The following is a 20,599-nucleotide window of genomic DNA, read 5'->3' as shown; positions in this document are numbered from 1 at the left end:
AGAAATTTGCAAATGCTCCACGTTCATCTGTACAAACAATAGGACGTAAGTATAAACACCATGGGACCACGCAGCTGTCATACCGCTCAGCAAGGAGACGCATTCTGTCTCCTAGAGATGAACATACTTTGGTGCGAAAAGTGCAAATCAAACCCAGAACAACAGCAAAAAACCTTGTGAAGATACTGGAGGAAACCGGTACAAAGTATCTATATCCACAGTAAAACAAGTCCTATATCAACATAACCTGAAAGTCCGCTCAGCAAGGAAGAAGTCACTGCTCCAAAACCGCCATAAAAAAAGCCAGACTACTGTTTGTAACTACACATGGGGACAACGATCGTACTTTTTGGAGAAATGTCCTCTGGTCTGATGAAACAAAAATAGAACTATTTGGCCATAATGACCATCGTTATCTTTGGAAGAAAAAGGGGAAGACTTGCAAGCCAAAGAACATCATCCCAACCGTGAAGCAGACAGGGTGGCAGCATCATGTTGTGGAGGTGCTTTGCTGCAGGAGGGACTGGTACATTTCACAAAATAGATGGCATCATGAGGATGGGGAAATTATATGGATATGTTGAAGCAACATCTCAAGACAACAGTCAGGAAGTTAAAGCTTGGTCACAAATGGGTCTTCCAAATGGACAATGACCCCAAGCATACTCCCAAAGTTGTGGCAAAATGGCTTAAGGACAACAAAGTCAAGGTATTGGAGTGGCCATCACAAAGCCCTGACCTCAATCCTATAGAAAATTTGTGGGCAGAACTGAAAAGCGTGTGCGAGCAAGGAGGCCTGACTCAGTTACACCAGCTTTGTCAGGAGGAATGGGCCAAATTCACCCAACTTATTGTGGGAAGCTTCTGGAAGGCTACCTGAAATGTTTGATCCAAGTTAAACCTTTATAAGGCAATGCGACCAAATACTAATTGAGTGTATGTAAACTTCTGAACCACTGGGAATGTGATGAAAGAAATAAAAACTGAAATAAATCATTCTCTCTACTATTATTCTGACATTTCACATTCTTAAAATGAAGTGGTAATCCTAACTGACCTAAAACAGGGAATTTTTACTAGGATTAAATGTCAGGAATTGTGGAAAAATTAGTTTAAATGTATTTGGCTAATGTGTATGTAAACTTTTGACTTCAAATGCATTTGTATAAGATTTGGTGCTAGGCTTCTGATTCATTCTCTCCTTGTCTTGGTGCAGGGGTTGAAGGAACTGGTCTGGCCTTTATCGTGTTCACAGAGGCCATCACTAAGATGCCTGTATCTCCTGTTTGGTCAGTCTTGTTCTTCATCATGCTCTTCTGTCTCGGCCTGTCCTCCATGTTTGGCAATATTGAAGGAGTTCTGGTACCACTTCAGGACCTGGGGGTTTTCCCCAAGAGTTGGCCCAAAGAAGCCATCGCTGGTGAGATGAGACAAAGACATATGTCCCTTACACCATTTTGAAGGATGGAGATCCCTTTGTTAAATATCTTCTTCTTCTGTTACAGGGATAACATGTGTCCTCTGCTGCCTTGTTGGATTAATATTTGTTCAAGGCTCAGGGAACTACTGGCTGTCCCTCTTTGACAGCTATGGCGGGTCCATTCCTCTGCTGATCATTGCATTCTGTGAGATGGTCGGAGTTGTGTACCTCTATGGTATTGATAGGTGAGAATCATATTCATTCTGTGAGATGGTCGGGGTTGTGTACCTCTATGGTATTGATAGGTGAGAATCAAATTCATTCTGTGAGATGGTCGGGGTTGTGTACCTCTATGGTATTGATAGGTGAGAATCATATTCATTCTGTGAGATGGTCGGGGTTGTGTACCTCTATGGTATTGATAGGTGAGAATCATATTCATTCTGTGAGATGGTCGGGGTTGTGTACCTCTATGGTATTGATAGGTGAGAATCATATTCATTCTGTGAGATGGTCGGGGTTGTGTACCTCTATGGTATTGATAGGTAAGTAATACATTCATTCTGTGAGATGGTCGGGCTAGTGTACCTCTATGGTATTGAAAGGTGAGTAATACATTCATTCAGTGAGATGTTGGGGGTTACGTTACTCTATGGCATTGACAGGTTAGTATTGAAACAAAATTCGGTTGATTAACATGGTCCTTACATTCACCGTAGATTCATTAGAGTCTGGGCACTAATGAATGTTGACTATGTAAATTATTCGAACAGGTTCAACGATGATATTGAGTTCATGATCGGCCACAAGCCCAACCTCTTCTGGCAGATCACATGGAGATTTGTCAGCCCCGCCATCATGTTTGTCATCTTTGTGTTCTACTTTATCACTAAAGTCCAAGAAACACCCATGTACAAAGCCTGGAATCCTGAATCGGTAACGTTTCACTTTGTTGTCAGTGGCCAAATTAGTTATGAAATGAGGAGATTTCCCCTTGCATAATAGTAAATCAACTTGCATGCACATGTTCTCTATTGGGTGTTTGAAAGGATCTCACTAGACATTGGCATCAGTAGCCTATAAACACACTTAACAAGGTTATTACTGTTTCTTCACAGGAAAACTTCCCTACATTGGAGGAGAAGGAATATCCAACCTGGATCTTTGCTATAATCTTCATCCTGGCAGGAATCCCCGGTCTTTCTGTACCTCTTACGGCTATTTACAAATGTTTGAGGAACCGCTGCTGCAAGAAGGATAATGAGTTTAAACAAGACGACTTAAACACTATTGCCAAGCAAGTTCACCTGATGGATGAGGCTACCAAGAACAAACCAGACATCCCAGAGACAGCAGATGGAAGATAGTGATCAAATCACTAGCCCATTGTTGTTTTCATGACAGGCCTCCATTTATTTCCTTCATGCCACTGATAGCTGAAAGGAATAGATACGTTTGATAGTTTTACAAGGTTGTATGGATGAGGTATGACAGAAAAGCCATTAAAGCTTACATTGATTGACACATTGTCATTTTTGTGCTGAAAAGTCAACATTAAACTAAATTATATCCTTTGTTCTTGTTATGTTCTTGTTATAGCATAGTCCTTGGGGATTACCATTCAGTGTGTAGTTCTGGTCTTGCTATAGCATAGTCCTTTGGGATTACCATTCAGTGTGTAGTTCTGGTCTTGCTATAGCATAGTCCTTTGGGATTACCATTCAGTGTGTAGTTCTGGTCTTGCTATAGCATAGTCCTTGGGGATTACCATTCAGTGTGTAGTTCTGGTCTTGTTATAGTATAGTCCTCGGGGATTACCATTCAGTGTGTAGTTCTGGTCTTGTTATAGCATAGTCCTTGGGGATTACCATTCAGTGTGTAGTTCTGGTCTTGCTATAGCATAGTCCTTTGGGATTACCATTCAGTGTGTAGTTCTGGTCTTGCTATAGCATAGTCCTTTGGGATTACCATTCAGTGTGTAGTTCTGGTCTTGCTATGGTATAGTCCTTGGGGATTACCATTCAGTGTGTAGTTCTGGTCTTGCTATAGCATAGTCCTCGGGGATTACCATTCAGTGTGTAGTTCTGGTCTTGTTATAGTATAGTCCTCGGGGATTACCATTCAGTGTGTAGTTCTGGTCTTGCTATAGCATAGTCCTTGGGGATTACCATTCAGTGTGTAGTTCTGGTCTTGTTATAGTATAGTCCTCGGGGATTACCATTCAGTGTGTAGTTCTAGTCTTGCTATGGTATATTCCTTGGGGATTACCATTCAGTGTGTAGTTCTGGTCTTGCTATGGTATATTCCTTGGGGATTACCATTCAGTGTGTAGTTCTGGTCTTGTTATAGTATAGTCCTTGGGGATTACCATTCAGTGTGTAGTTCTGGTCTTGCTATAGCATAGTCCTTGGGGATTACCATTCAGTGTGTAGTTCTGGTCTTGCTATAGCATAGTCCTTGGAGACTACCATTTAATGTGTAGTGCTGGTCTTGCGACTTTGGGCTAACAAATATTCCAGATAATTGACTGATTAATTACTGGAATAACGAATTGATCAGATGTATTTGATTCATCTGGTTATACTGTTCAGATGAATCTGAAAGGGGCACCATTATGGGTTGCCTATAGAGAGACTTTTGAATGAACTCTATCAGTAGTTATCATTAATCGTTAGTGTTAATCATATCAACAATATAATCATTTCTACCATGTTCTCATTCTGAACAGTTGTCGAGTGTCTGGAACCTCAAGAACCCAGTAGCTCGTAAAGTAAAACAATGCCACAAATAATTCATTTAAGGTTTTATTTACTAGACTAAATCAGTTGGAAAATGAGGTAGTTAAAGATACAATATAAAAGCAGGGTATAAGGAGATACAACACAGTTATTGAGGTGAGAATCTCCACAGGTCGATATGAATGAACTTCCATACTCAAGTCAGGCAGTACAACAGAATATTCACAGGATTTTTGAGAATGACTTGATCTTAGTAATTGAAAGAGACAATGTGAAAGGGGTTCACCAACACATTCTTTCACAACCGTGACCTTATAGAGAGCTTCACCAACCAGGAATAGACAATGAACTAGGCAATCAGTTAGCATCCGAATGTGGACAATGCCGGGACGGTATTGATCATGGGCTCGTAAAGTCGACCAGCCGTCTTATAATTACTCAATACCTTCCAATATGTCACACACAACGCCAGTTTCAGAGGAATTTAAGAATGCAATTGTCAGAATTTGGCCAGGATTGTTCAGGTTTTGGTCACTAGATGCCCCCATTGTGCTTTTTTGACCCTTTTGTTTTTCCCTTGTTCTAGTTATTAGTTGCACCTGTGCCTCATTTCCCTTGAATGTATTTAAACCCTTAGTGTTCCTCAGTTCTTTGCTCTGTGTTTGTATGTTAGCACCCAGCCATGCTATGAACTTTTGTTTCTCTAGATTTTTTTCTTGTTTATTTTTTTCTTATTCTTTTGAGGTTTGTTTTGTTCCCTGCTGTTCTTACCACTTTGTGGATTTTCCTTGTGTCTTGGAGGATATACATTTTTTTTCTCTTGGAATTACTTTTGACGTTGTGGATTTATATTTTTGCCTGACAATCTTTTCCTTCTTTCTTTATTAAACCGTCTCTAATACTGCTGTGTCTGCCTCATCTCCTGGGCTCTGACGACTATTAGTGGCTCAGTTTACTAAGTGACTGTTTCTCACACTGGAGACCCGAGTTCGTAACTTGGTCCTGACAGCAATAGGTCATGTACTTGAATGCCGATGTTGCCTGACCAAGTGGATTCCTCGAGGATGTGATGGAGAAAGAAAAGGTCCATTGTCCTCTTCTCTTGACAGTAGTGATATGAGGCCAACAGGCCAAAAATAGCTCACAGCCAAAGGAGTGAGTCCCACTTCTCTCTCTCGCACAGTCCTCTGTCCTCAGTCCCGGAAGGTAAAGTCTATTAGAGTTGTTTCCATTCTTTCTCTGATCCAGGTCAGGATGCATTGTGAAGTCAGTCCATTGGTCTTGAATGAGAAACAGTGCATTTCGCAGGATGCCCTCGGGGATAATTGCTTCCGTCTGAGTAGGACTGAAGCAATCCACTCATAGCCTGGTTCCTCTCTAGGTTTCTTCTTAGGTTTTGGCCTTTCTAGGGAGTTTTCCCTAGCCACCGTGCTTCTACACCTGAATTGCTTGCTGTTTGGGGTTTTAGGCTGGGTTTCTGTACAACACTTTGAGATATCAGCTGATGACATCAGGGCATTATAAATACATTTGATTTTGATTTAACTGTAAAGGGGCAGAGGATCAAGGAGGTGTCACATTTTAAATACTTAGGAATAATTATTGACTGACCTTTCCTTCAAAAACCAAATAAAACAAGTATATGGAACAGCAAAATGCAACATGGTGAATTTCAAATTGATCAGAAACCAAATGTCAACAGATGCTGCTAAACTGTACACGCACTTAGTTATTTTATCCCATCCCTCGTCCTGTTTTACAACCTGGTCACAAGCTAGTATCACAGCAATGAAACCACTTCAAAAGCTCTAATTTAACTCTGAAAGTACTGGACAAAAAATCATACACTTATCACCACTGCAATAACATTAAGAAATACAACCTACTGAGCTTGGGCAGCTTCTTATGCCTTGCCAACACTTCTCTGCTGTTTAAGGTCACTCATGACCTTGCCCCACCACCTCTTAAGCAGTTAAGCAGCTTGTTAACTATTACAAGGACAATACAAGGACAATATCAGGAGTTTCAACCAGAGGGGGCTGCTCAACTCGGTTTATGTCCACAAAATGTATCCAGACATCTTTTCAGTCAGAGCGTCTAGATTATGGAACAACCTGACAACCAGTGTGAGAGAGTGCAGTACCTTTGCTGGATTCAAGGAAAAGAAGTGGCTGAAGGTCAGTCATGTGAACATTAACACATTTCAACTCTTAAGATCACAACTGTAGGACTAAGGGACATTTAAACTCTGACATAAAACTAGCAATCTATTGTCTACTGTATATTTGGATTATTATATATACATGGATTATTATTTATATACAGTAGCAGTCAAAAGTTTGGACACCTACTCATTCAAGTGTTTTTTCTTTCTGTTTTTCCTTTTTTCTTTCTACATTGTAGAATAATAGTGATGACATCACAACTATGAAATAACACATACGTAATAATGTAGTAAGCAAAAGAGTGTTGAACAAATCAATATATATTTTATATTTGAGATTCTTCAAAAGTAGCCACTTTTGCCTTGATGACATCTTTGCTCACTCTTGGCATTCTCTCAACCAGCTTCATGAGGTAGTCATCTGGAATGCATTTCAATTAACTGGTGTGCCTTGTTAAAAGTTCATTTATGGAATGTCTTTCCTTCTTAATGAGTTTGAGCCAATCATTTGTGTTGTGACAAGGTAGGGGTGGAATACAGAAAATAGCCCTTTTTGGGTGTCTATTTGAAGAATCTCAAATATAAAATATATTTTGATTTGATTAACACTTCTTTGGTTACTACATGATTCCATATATGTTATTTCATAGTTATATCTTTTGGTTACTACATGATTCCATATGTGTTATTTCATAGTTATATCTTTTGGTTACTATATGAGTATACAGTATATATATACAGTATATATATATACATTATATATATATTATATATAACATTCATAGTGCTTTTATGATTAAAAGTTAAGTCGGCTTTCAAAGATGCTTTCCTGATCCCTTATCTCATTGGTGTTTGAGGGCCTTCCCCTGCTGCATTTGGAGCTGGCGATTGGACAGAGGCTCCACATGGGAAGCATTGGAGTTTGGAACTCAATCTAGGAGGAGTAGGTGGGCTGGTTTGGCATCAAAGAAATCCAGATCTTAAATAGTTACATGTGTAATAATTCCATGTGTCCTGTTACTGTCTAACAATTTGGAAATGTGATTGTTTGTTGGAAATATCTGTGTACAGTTTTATAGTTTTCAGGGATGCTAAATAAATTAATAAGTAATCTTCCAAACAAGATTTCTGGAAAACCTGGGTATTTTCTTAATGCCTGCCTGCTTAACCCAGAAGCCAGATGCAGAAATGTGTCGGAGGACGACCGAACTGATGGCCGTAGTCAGCCTCTCTCTCTCTCTCTTGCTTCTCCTTCATTTTTGAAGAAATTAATTTGTTGAAAGCTGATCAAGTATTGTCTTTCGCTCTCTTTGAGTCAACTACTCACCACATTTTATGCACTGCAGTGCTAGCTAGCTGTAGCTTATGCTTCCAGTACTAGATTAATTCTCTGATCTTTTGATTGGGTGGACAACATGTCAGTTCATGCTTCAAGAGCAGTTTGGAGGATGTCCTCCGGAAGTTGTCATAATTACAGTGTAAGTCTATGGAAGGGGAGAGAACCAAGAGCCTCCTAGGTTTTGTATTGAAGTAAATGTACCCAGAAGAGGACGGAAGCTAGCTGTCCTCCGACTACACAATGGTGGTACCCTACAGAGTGTTGTTGAGGCTACTGTAGACCATTGCAAAACAGTGTGTTTTAATCAATTATTTGGTGATGTGAATACGGTCCTCCCTTTCCTCCTCTGAGGAACCTTCACTGGGTATATTAAACTTGTGCTATTGATCCTACTTAAACTGTGTCAAGGGGTCATCTCTTGCGCAACTCAATATGGGGGAATGTGAGTTTAGATTAAAGCCACAATCTGGAGTTTTACTAAGGAAGATGGTCCTCCCCTGCCTCCTCTGAGGAGCCTTCACTGTTATAGACATACCATTCAAGCTCCTTCAGACTCCAAAACAATCTACCGAATGTTCTCAGCTTTTCTAATATCTGGTGGTCTAGCTGGTCGTGGCCTAGCTGGTCTAGCGGTAATGCCGGTGTCAGCATAGGTTTCAAATCTGGCCTTTACTGCCCTTTGACTCAAACTCTCTCTAGCATTCCCCACTGTCGTCCCCTCTCGCCCTCTCTGTTTAATACATTCAGAAAATACATAAAAATATACATTTAAGAAAATAGTAATAAAATAGAACCAGTCCTGAATAATCATGTATTTGTCTGTTTGTTTTATTAGGGTTGATGTGCCTCGCCTCCTTCACTGTGGCTCTGATCTTTACCATGGGTTCAGGAAACTACTGTCTGGAGATCTTCAACAGCTATGTAGGATCCCTGCCTCTACTCATCATAGTCTTCTTTCAGATCATCGCTGTGGTTTACATCTATGGGCTAAACAAGTTAGGTCTACTCAATTTATGTGTTTTTTCCATCTATACATGATCTCACTTCTGAACAAGCTCAATCTCAAGCGCAAAGATAACAAAATAGTATCAAATCTTTGTTTTTATTTCTTCAACTCATCTGAGAATGTTTCTTTGTTCTCAGGTTCAGTGATGACATGGAGTGGAGGACGGGGCCAAGGCCCAACATTTTCAGGCCATGTGCAGAGTGATCAACCTTCTGATGCTGCTGATGGTCTTCCTGGCTTACGTGGTTGTCCAGGCTGAAACTCAACCCACTTACGTTGCATGGAACCCTGACTATGTAAGAGACATATTTTGTTGCCTGTTGATGCATGTTGCAATGTTGCATCACTTCAGGCTGAAGTAGGACAAGATAGAGATAACAATACATTATGATATTACTTAATGTTTAATCCAGTCATTTTACATCCAATAAACCTGATCGATGGAAAGTTCACATATTTTTAGATGAACTGGGTAAAGAAACATCCTTTCAATAGGTCCACTTCACCATGGCTGAGTTGCAGCCCTATCCCGCTGGGTGTCTGCTGTGTGATGCTGTCTGCTCTTCCCCGTGTCTCCATCCCTCTAGTGGACCTCTACAGAGTCAGCCTCTTCCTGAAGAAACGTGTCATGGACAGAGGCAATCATAACCCCCTTTTAGAATGACACTTAAGTTCGGAGACATGTAGAACAATGAAGAAGAAGAATACTTCATCCAAATCAGGCAGAATTGTGTCTTCTGCTGTACCCAACTCCTCTGATACACACACACACACACACACACACACACACACACACACACACACACACACACACACACACACACACACACACACACACACACACACACACACACACACACACACACACACACACTCATTCCCGATAGGGTACTTGGTAGTCAATTCAGGGTCATAATTTTGACCTGCACTCTACAGTAAAACAACACTCACTATCATGATCTTTTTGTGGAATTATTCATCCCTTTCAGTTTTTAATTACCTTCTCGCTTTCAAAACATAATTACTTATTGCTACATGGTCAGAAGGCCAATGATATTGATCAAATTTATAGGTTCATTTTAAGGAAATAAACCTTATTTAATTGTTATGATTCAAAAGTATTTGAGCACTATTTTTTACTCCCACAGCTTCCTGCTTTTTGCATGGCATGTGTGGCTTGTTATTGGTGAGACTGATGCAAGAGGACCAGTAGGCAGCCAAGTTCATCACTGCACAATTCTATCCATGTGGAAAGACAGAGGCCGACTGTATCTACTGTAAATAAAGAAAGACACAGAACGGAACTAAATACGGAAAGCTCCTTACATCCCCTGTTTGATGTGCCAATATTTGTTATAATGAAGGTGTGTAATGTGTAATGATCATGCTGTTTAATCAGATTGTTGATATGTCACACCTGTCAGGTGGATGGATTATTTTGGTAAAGGAGAAATGCTCACACAGAGGGATGTAAACAGAAAGAAATACGATTTTTGGGAGTATGGAACATTCCCGGGATCTTTTATTTCAGCGAATGAAACATGGGATAAAGACTTGTACATTTTCTGTTTATATTGTTGTTCCGTATAACTTACACACTGTAAAGGACTTTTGCGTTATTTGTTATGGTTTCATGTTATCACTGGTCTAGCTTTGTCAGAACTCAATTGGTCTCTTGTGTGTGTGTGTGTGTGTGTGTGTGTGTGTGTGTGTGTGTGTGTGTGTGTGTGTGTGTGTGTGTGCACGCATGCGCGTGTGCGTCTGTGTGTGTGTGTTTGTCTGTGTGTGTGGGTGTTTGTCTGTGTGTGTGTGTGTGTGTGTGTGTGTGTGTGTGTGTGTGTGTGTGTGTGTGTGTGTGTGTGTGCATGTGTCATACGAGTGACACGGTTATCCTTTCTGTGGTGCGGGGGGACAGAGATATTGTCCCCTCATTGTCACGTGCTTTGGAATACTCTGGCTGCTTTTGTTGTCCCTCGTTCTGCCTTTCTGGCACTTTCATACAATGGTGCATTTTTACACACTGATTCTATCAAGCCTTTCATACTACTATCGCTTGAATTCCAGCTCTCCGGAAAGAGGAGCATCTCCATGTAGGATACATGGCAAAAGACACCTCATCAAGGAGCACTAGCAAGGATTCACCCTAACATCAGAGCCAAGGTGATGTTGGGATTGTTTCAGAAATGTCTTGAACTGTTAATATCTTTTTTTTTACATGTAGGATTGGAAATGTTGGCTTGGTTTTGCTCTGCAGTTTAGTGCACATTGAAGCAGCACATCGACGCACAGTGCTAGAAATGCTCAAATGTATTTGTTTTCAGGGAGAGTATGTTATTGCCAGATTTGAGATAAACAGAATGTGTACCCTGCTGCAGATGATTTGACCTGATGACCTATGGGAGCCATCTTATATGTAGGCCTCAGAATCTGAGCTGCAAGTCATGTGCAAGTCACGGGGCGGCAGGGTAGCCTAGTGGTTAGAGCGTTGAACTAGTAACTGAAAGGTTGAAAGTTCAAATCCCTGAACTGACAAGGTACAAATCTGTCTTTTTGCCCCTGAACAGGCAATTAACCCACTGTTCCCAGGCCGTCATTGAAAATAAGAATTTGTTCTTAACTGACTTGCCTCGTTAAATAAAAAGGTTCAATAACACTGAAATGCTTTTTGAATTCATTTCAGACGAGCAAAGCACAAACAACTTGAGAACAACATTTGCAGTGGGATGTACTTTCTGGTTGACAATATTTTGACTGAGACGTTTATCTGAGATGGTTTCTGAGTTATAAAGGATGCAACCAGATACTGACTTCAACAGATGAACATGTTAGACATGGTTGAGGCTTAATAATAAGATGCCCTTTAACTTCATGTCAACAAACTTTTCTTAAATCTGTCATTTAAATGTTGATGTGATGTTAAAAGGAATTGAACTTCTAAAGCAGGGGTGTCAAACTCATTCCATGGAGAGCCTAGAGTCTGCTGATTTTTGGTTTTCCTTTCAATTAAGACCTAGATAACCAGATGAGGGGAGTTCCTTACTAATTAGTGACCTTAATTCCTCAATCAAGTACAAGGGAGGAGTGAAAACCTGCAGACACTCAGCCCTCCATGGAATGAGTTTGACATGTGTTCTAAAGAATTTGTTCAATGAGTTTCGGGTTTTCTATTACTAGTGAATGCCCTTAGGACTCTGAAATGCACCCACATACCTTTATTAAACAGACTATTGAGTTGAGTAGACCCATTCTTAATACTACTAGTTATATTGAGTTGAGTAGACCCATTCTTAATACTACTAGTTCTATTGAGTTGAGTAGACCCATTCTTAATACTACTAGTTCTATTGAGTTGAGTAGACCCATTCTTAATACTACTAGTTCTATTGAGTTGAGTAGACCCATTCTTAATACTGCTAGTTCTATTGAGTTGAGTAGACCCATTCTTAATACTACTAGTTCTATTGAGTTGAGTAGACCCATTCTTAATACTACTAGTTCTATTGAGTTGAGTAGACCCATTGTTAATACTACTAGTTCTATTGAGTTGAGTAGACCCATTCTTAATACTACTAGTAGACCCATTCTTAATACTACTAGTTGTATTGAGTTGAGTAGACCCATTCTTAATACTACTAGTTGTATTGAGTTGAGTAGACCCATTCTTAATACTACTAGTTCTATTGAGTTGAGTAGACCCATTGTTAATACTACTAGTTCTATTGAGTTGAGTAGACCCATTCTTAATACTACTAGTTCTATTGAGTTGAGTAGACCCATTCTTAATACTACTAGTTCTATTGAGTTGAGTAGACCCTTTCTTAATACTACTAGTTCTATTGAGTTGAGTAGACCCATTCTTAATACTACTAGTTCTATTGAGTTGAGTAGACCCATTCTTAATACTACTAGTTCTATTGAGTTGAGTAGACCCATTCTTAATACTACTAGTTCTATTGAGTTGAGTAGACCCATTCTTAATACTACTAGTTCTATTGAGTTGAGTAGACCCATTCTTAATACTACTAGTTCTATTGAGTTGAGTAGACCCTTTCTTAATACTACTAGTTCTATTGAGTTGAGTAGACCCATTCTTAATACTACTAGTTCTATTGAGTTGAGTAGACCCAATCTTAATACTACTAGTTCTATTGAGTTGAGTCGACCCATTCTTAATACTACTAGTTCTATTGAGTTGAGTAGACCCATTCTTAATACTACTAGTTCTATTGAGTTGAGTAGACCCATTCTTAATACTACTAGTTCTATTGAGTTGAGTAGACCCATTCTTAATACTACTAGTTCTATTGAGTTGAGTAGACCCATTCTTAATACTACTAGTTCTATTGAGTTGAGTAGACCCATTCTTAATACTACTAGTTCTATTGAGTGGAGTCGACCCATTCTTAATACTACTAGTTCTATTGAGTTGAGTAGACCCATTCTTAATACTACTAGTTCTATTGAGTTGAGTAGACCCATTCTTAATACTACTAGTTCTATTGAGTTGAGTAGACCCATTCTTAATACTACTAGTTCTATTGAGTTGAGTAGACCCATTCTTAATACTACTAGTTCTATTGAATTGAGTAGACCCATTCTTAATACTACTAGTTCTATTGAGTTGAGTAGACCCATTCTTAATACTACTAGTTCTATTGAGTTGAGTAGACCCTTTCTTAATACTACTAGTTCTATTGAGTTGAGTAGACCCATTCTTAATACTACTAGTTATATTGAGTTGAGTAGACCCATTCTTAATACTACTAGTTCTATTGAGTTGAGTTGACCCATTCTTAATACTACTAGTTCTATTGAGTTGAGTAGACCCATTCTTAATACTACTAGTTCTATTGAGTTGAGTAGACCCATTCTTGAGTTGAGTAGACCCATTCTTAATACTACTAGTTGTATTGAGTTGAGTAGACCCATTCTTAATACTACTAGTTCTATTGAATTGAGTAGACCCATTCTTAATACTACTAGTTCTATTGAGTTGAGTAGACCCATTCTTAATACTACTAGTTCTATTGAGTTGAGTAGACCCATTCTTAATAATACTAGTTCTATTGAGTTGAGTAGACTCATTCTTAATACTACTAGTTCTATTGAGTTGAGTCGACCCATTCTTAATACTACTAGTTCTATTGAGTTGAGTAGACCCATTCTTAATACTACTAGTTCTATTGAGTTGAGTAGACCCATTCTTAATACTACTAGTTCTATTGAGTTGAGTAGACCCATTCTTAATACTACTAGTTGTATTGAGTTGAGTAGACCCATTCTTAATACTACTAGTTCTATTGAGTTGAGTAGACCCATTCTTAATACTACTAGTTCTATTGAGTTGAGTAGACCCATTCTTAATACTACTAGTTCTATTGAGTTGAGTAGACCCATTCTTAATACTACTAGTTCTATTGAGTTGAGTAGACCCATTCTTAATACTACTAGTTGTATTGAGTTGAGTCGACCCATTCTTAATACTACTAGTTCTATTGAGTTGAGTAGACCCATTCTTAATACTACTAGTTCTATTGAGTTGAGTCGACCCATTCTTAATACTACTAGTTCTATTGAGTTGAGTAGACCCATTCTTAATACTACTAGTTCTATTGAGTTGAGTAGACCCATTCTTAATACTACTAGTTCTATTGAGTTGAGTAGACCCATTCTTAATACTACTAGTTCTATTGAGTTGAGTAGACCCATTCTTAATACTACTAGTTCTATTGAGTTGAGTAGACCCATTCGTAATACTACTAGTTCTATTGAGTTGAGTAGACCCATTCTTAATACTACTAGTCCTATTAAGTTGAGTAGACCCATTCTTAATACTACTAGTTCTATTGAGTTGAGTAGACCCATTCTTAATACTACTAGTTCTATTGAGTTGAGTAGACCCATTCTTAATACTACTAGTTCTATTGAGTTGAGTAGACCCATTCTTAATACTACTAGTTCTATTGAGTTGAGTAGACCCTTTCTTAATACTACTAGTTCTATTGAGTTGAGTAGACCCATTCTTAATACTACTAGTTCTATTGAGTTGAGTAGACCCAATCTTAATACTACTAGTTCTATTGAGTTGAGTCGACCCATTCTTAATACTACTAGTTCTATTGAGTTGAGTAGACCCATTCTTAATACTACTAGTTCTATTGAGTTGAGTAGACCCATTCTTAATACTACTAGTTCTATTGAGTTGAGTAGACCCATTCTTAATACTACTAGTTCTATTGAGTTGAGTAGACCCATTCTTAATACTACTAGTTCTATTGAGTTGAGTAGACCCATTCTTAATACTACTAGTTCTATTGAGTTGAGTAGACCCATTCTTAATACTACTAGTTCTATTGAGTTGAGTAGACCCATTCTTAATAATACTAGTTCTATTGAGTTGAGTAGACTCATTCTTAATACTACTAGTTCTATTGAGTTGAGTCGACCCATTCTTAATACTACTAGTTCTATTGAGTTGAGTAGACCCATTCTTAATACTACTAGTTCTATTGAGTTGAGTAGACCCATTCTTAATACTACTAGTTCTATTGAGTTGAGTAGACCCATTCTTAATACTACTAGTTGTATTGAGTTGAGTCGACCCATTCTTAATACTACTAGTTCTATTGAGTTGAGTAGACCCATTCTTAATACTACTAGTTCTATTGAGTTGAGTCGACCCATTCTTAATACTACTAGTTCTATTGAGTTGAGTAGACCCATTCTTAATACTACTAGTTCTATTGAGTTGAGTAGACCCATTCTTAATACTACTAGTTCTATTGAGTTGAGTAGACCCATTCTTAATACTACTAGTTCTATTGAGTTGAGTAGACCCATTCTTAATACTACTAGTTCTATTGAGTTGAGTAGACCCATTCTTAATACTACTAGTTCTATTGAGTTGAGTAGACCCATTCTTAATACTACTAGTCCTATTGAGTTGAGTAGACCCATTCTTAATACTACTAGTTCTATTGACTTGAGTAGACCCATTCTTAATACTACTAGTTCTATTGAGTTGAGTAGACCCATTCTTAATACTACTAGTTCTATTGAGTTGAGTAGACCCATTCTTAATACTACTAGTTCTATTGAGTTGAGTAGACCCTTTCTTAATACTACTAGTTCTATTGAGTTGAGTAGACCCATTCTTAATACTACTAGTTCTATTGAGTTGAGTAGACCCAATCTTAATACTACTAGTTCTATTGAGTTGAGTCTACCCATTCTTAATACTACTAGTTCTATTGAGTTGAGTAGACCCATTCTTAATACTACTAGTTCTATTGAGTTGAGTAGACCCATTCTTAATACTACTAGTTCTATTGAGTTGAGTAGACCCATTCTTAATACTACTAGTTCTATTGAGTTGAGTAGACCCATTCTTAATACTACTAGTTCTATTGAGTGGAGTAGACCCATTCTTAATACTACTAGTTCTATTGAGTTGAGTAGACCCATTCTTAATACTACTAGTTCTATTGAGTTGAGTAGACCCATTCTTAATACTACTAGTTCTATTGAGTTGAGTAGACCCATTCTTAATACTACTAGTTCTATTGAGTTGAGTAGACCCATTCTTAATACTACTAGTTCTATTGAATTGAGTAGACCCATTCTTAATACTACTAGTTCTATTGAGTTGAGTAGACCCATTCTTAATACTACTAGTTCTATTGAGTTGAGTAGACCCATTCTTAATACTACTAGTTCTATTGAGTTGAGTAGACCCATTCTTAATACTACTAGTTCTATTGAGTTGAGTAGACCCATTCTTAATACTACTAGTTCTATTGAGTTGAGTTGACCCATTCTTAATACTACTAGTTCTATTGAGTTGAGTAGACCCATTCTTAATACTACTAGTTCTATTGAGTTGAGTAGACCCATTCTTAATACTACTAGTCCTATTGAGTTGAGTAGACCCATTCTTAATACTACTAGTTCTATTGAGTTGAGTAGACCCATTCTTAATACTACTAGTTCTATTGAGTTGAGTAGACCCATTCTTAATACTACTAGTTCTATTGAGTTGAGTAGACCCATTCTTAATACTACTAGTTCTATTGAGTTGAGTAGACCCATTCTTAATACTACTAGTTCTATTGAGTTGAGTAGACCCATTCTTAATACTACTAGTTCTATTGAGTTGAGTAGACCCATTCTTAATACTACTAGTTCTATTGAGTTGAGTTCTATTGACCCATTCTTAATACTACTAGTTCTATTGAGTTGAGTAGACCCATTCTTAATACTACTAGTTCTATTGAGTTGAGTAGACCCATTCTTAATACTACTAGTTCTATTGAGTTGAGTAGACCCATTCTTAATACTACTAGTTCTATTGAGTTGAGTAGACCCATTCTTAATACTACTAGTTCTATTGAGTTGAGTAGACCCATTCTTAATACTACTAGTTCTATTGAGTTGAGTAGACCCATTCTTAATACTACTAGTTCTATTGAGTTGAGTAGACCCATTCTTAATACTACTAGTTCTATTGAGTTGAGTAGACCCATTCTTAATACTCCTAGTTCTATTGAGTTGAGTAGACCCATTCTTAATACTACTAGTTCTATTGAGTTGAGTAGACCCATTCTTGAGTTGAGTAGACCCATTCTTAATACTACTAGTTCTATTGAGTTGAGTAGACCCATTCTTAATACTACTAGTTCTATTGAATTGAGTAGACCCATTCTTAATACTACTAGTTCTATTGAGTTGAGTAGACCCATTCTTAATACTACTAGTTCTATTGAGTTGAGTAGACCCTTTCTTAATACTACTAGTTCTATTGAGTTGAGTAGACCCATTCTTAATACTACTAGTTCTATTGAGTTGAGTAGACCCATTCTTTCTATTGAGTTGAGTAGACCCATTCTTGAGTTGAGGAGACCCATTCTTAATACTACTAGTTCTATTGAGTTGAGTAGACCCATTCTTAATACTACTAGTCCTATTGAGTTGAGTAGACCCATTCTTAATACTACTAGTTCTATTGAGTTGAGTAGACCCTTTCTTAATACTACTAGTTGTATTGAGTTGAGTAGACCCATTCTTGAGTTGAGTAGACCCATTCTTAATACTACTAGTTGTATTGAGTTGAGTAGACCCATTCTTAATACTACTAGTTGTATTGAATTGAGTAGACCCATTCTTAATACTACTAGTTCTATTGAGTTGAGTAGACCCATTCTTAATACTACTAGTTCTATTGAGTTGAGTAGACCCTTTCTTAATACTACTAGTTCTATTGAGTTGAGTAGACCCATTCTTAATACTACTAGTTCTATTGAGTTGAGTAGACCCATTCTTGAGTTGAGGAGACCCATTCTTAATACTACTAGTTCTATTGAGTTGAGTAGACCCATTCTTAATACTACTAGTCCTATTGAGTTGAGTAGACCCATTCTTAATACTACTAGTTCTATTGAGTTGAGTAGACCCTTTCTTAATACTACTAGTTCTATTGAGTTGAGTCGACCCATTCTTAATACTACTAGTTCTATTGAGTTGAGTAGACCCATTCTTAATACTACTAGTTCTATTGAGTTGAGTAGACCCATTCTTAATACTACTAGTTCTATTGAGTTGAGTAGACCCATTCTTAATACTACTAGTCCTATTGAGTTGAGTAGACCCATTCTTAATACTACTAGTTCTATTGAGTTGAGTAGACCCATTCTTAATACTACTAGTTCTATTGAGTGGAGTCGACCCATTCTTAATACTACTAGTTCTATTGAGTTGAGTAGACCCATTCTTAATACTACTAGTTCTATTGAGTTGAGTAGACCCATTCTTAATACTACTAGTTCTATTGAGTTGAGTAGACCCATTCTTAATACTACTAGTTCTATTGAGTTGAGTAGACCCTTTCTTAATACTACTAGTTCTATTGAGTTGAGTAGACCCATTCTTAATACTACTAGTTCTATTGAGTTGAGTAGACCCATTCTTAATACTACTAGTTCTATTTAGTTGAGTAGACCCATTCTTAATACTACTAGTTCTATTGAGTTGAGTAGACCCTTTCTTAATACTACTAGTTCTATTGAGTTGAGTAGACCCATTCTTAATACTACTAGTTCTATTGAGTTGAGTAGACCCATTCTTAATACTACTAGTTCTATTGAGTTGAGTCGACCCATTCTTAATACTACTAGTTCTATTGAGTTGAGTAGACCCTTTCTTAATACTACTAGTTCTATTGAGTTTAGTAGACCCATTCTTAATACTACTAGTTCTATTGAGTTGAGTAGACCCATTCTTAATACTACTAGTTCTATTGAGTTGAGTAGACCCATTCTTAATACTACTAGTTCTATTGAGTTGAGTAGACCCATTCTTAATACTACTAGTTCTATTGAGTTGAGTAGACCCATTCTTAATACTACTAGTTCTATTGAGTTGAGTAGACCCATTCTTAATACTACTAGTTCTATTGAGTTGAGTAGACCCATTCTTAATACTACTAGTTCTATTGAGTTGAGTAGACCCATTCTTAATACTACTAGTTCTATTGAGTGGAGTCGACCCATTCTTAATACTACTAGTTCTATTGAGTTGAGTAGACCCATTCTTAATACTACTAGTTCTATTGAGTTGAGTAGACCCATTCTTAATACTACTAGTTCTATTGAGTTGAGTAGACCCATTCTTAATACTACTAGTTCTATTGAGTTGAGTAGACCCATTCTTAATACTACTAGTTCTATTGAATTGAGTAGACCCATTCTTAATACTACTAGTTCTATTGAGTTGAGTAGACCCATTCTTAATACTACTAGTTCTATTGAGTTGAGTAGACCCTTTCTTAATACTACTAGTTCTATTGAGTTGAGTAGACCCATTCTTAATACTACTAGTTCTATTGAGTTGAGTAGACCCATTCTTAATACTACTAGTTCTATTGAGTTGAGTTGACCCATTCTTAATACTACTAGTTCTATTGAGTTGAGTAGACCCATTCTTAATACTACTAGTTCTATTGAGTTGAGTAGACCCATTCTTAATACTACTAGTTCTATTGAGTTGAGTAGACCCATTCTTGAGTTGAGTAGACCCATTCTTAATACTACTAGTTGTATTGAGTTGAGTAGACCCATTCTTAATACTACTAGTTCTATTGAATTGAGTAGACCCATTCTTAATACTACTAGTTCTATTGAGTTGAGTAGACCCATTCTTAATACTACTAGTTCTATTGAGTTGAGTAGACCCTTTCTTAATACTACTAGTTCTATTGAGTTGAGTAGACCCATTCTTAATACTACTAGTTCTATTGAGTTGAGTAGACCCATTCTTAATACTACTAGTTCTATTGAGTTGAGTAGACCCATTCTTAATACTACTAGTTCTATTGAGTTGAGTAGACCCATTCTTAATACTACTAGTTCTATTTAGTTGAGTAGACCCATTCTTAATACTACTAGTTCTATTGAGTTGAGTAGACCCTTTCTTAATACTACTAGTTCTATTGAGTTGAGTAGACCCATTCTTAATACTACTAGTTCTATTGAGTTGAGTAGACCCATTCTTAATACTACTAGTTCTATTGAGTTGAGTCGACCCATTCTTAATACTACTAGTTCTATTGAGTTGAGTAGACCCTTTCTTAATACTACTAGTTCTATTGAGTTTAGTAGACCCATTCTTAATACTACTAGTTCTATTGAGTTGAGTAGACCCATTCTTAATACTACTAGTTCTATTGAGTTGAGTAGACCCATTCTTAATACTACTAGTTCTATTGAGTTGAGTAGACCCATTCTTAATACTACTAGTTATATTGAGTTGAGTAGACCCATTCTTAATACTACTAGTTCTATTGAGTTGAGTAGACCCATTCTTAATACTACTAGTTCTATTGAGTTGAGTAGACCCATTCTTAATACTACTAGTTCTATTGAGTTGAGTAGACCCATTC

The 20,599-nt window shown here is 37.5% G+C and overlaps 1 protein-coding gene across 1 annotated transcript; it reads left to right on the top strand.

Moving 5' to 3' along the window:
• Positions 1-1,212: 1,212 nt before the first annotated feature.
• Positions 1,213-5,059, top strand: LOC135534896 (sodium-dependent neutral amino acid transporter B(0)AT1-like). Its single transcript, XM_064961703.1, has 4 exons — positions 1,213-1,420; positions 1,506-1,665; positions 2,194-2,356; positions 2,539-5,059. Exons 1-4 carry the CDS (start codon positions 1,270-1,272, stop codon positions 2,785-2,787), a joined length of 723 nt encoding a protein of 240 aa, XP_064817775.1. The 5' UTR covers positions 1,213-1,269; the 3' UTR covers positions 2,788-5,059.
• The last annotated feature ends 15,540 nt before the right edge of the window (positions 5,060-20,599 follow it).

The sequence above is a fragment of the Oncorhynchus masou genome, unplaced genomic scaffold (assembly GCF_036934945.1).
Source record: "Oncorhynchus masou masou isolate Uvic2021 unplaced genomic scaffold, UVic_Omas_1.1 unplaced_scaffold_4115, whole genome shotgun sequence".
NCBI lineage: Eukaryota > Metazoa > Chordata > Actinopteri > Salmoniformes > Salmonidae > Oncorhynchus > Oncorhynchus masou.
The sequence above is the reverse complement of the archived record's forward strand: the minus strand, read 5'-3'. Positions and strand labels throughout refer to the sequence as shown.

Excerpts from the sequence above, each read along its gene's own strand:
- LOC135534896 (XM_064961703.1), top strand. The coding sequence starts at position 1,270 with ATGCCTGTATCTCCTGTTTGGTCAGTCTTGTTCTTCATCATGCTCTTC. Across the intron at positions 1,421-1,505 it reads GCCCAAAGAAGCCATCGCTG|GGATAACATGTGTCCTCTGC; the intron begins GTGAGATGAGAC and ends CTTCTGTTACAG. Across the intron at positions 2,357-2,538 it reads AAGCCTGGAATCCTGAATCG|GAAAACTTCCCTACATTGGA; the intron begins GTAACGTTTCAC and ends GTTTCTTCACAG.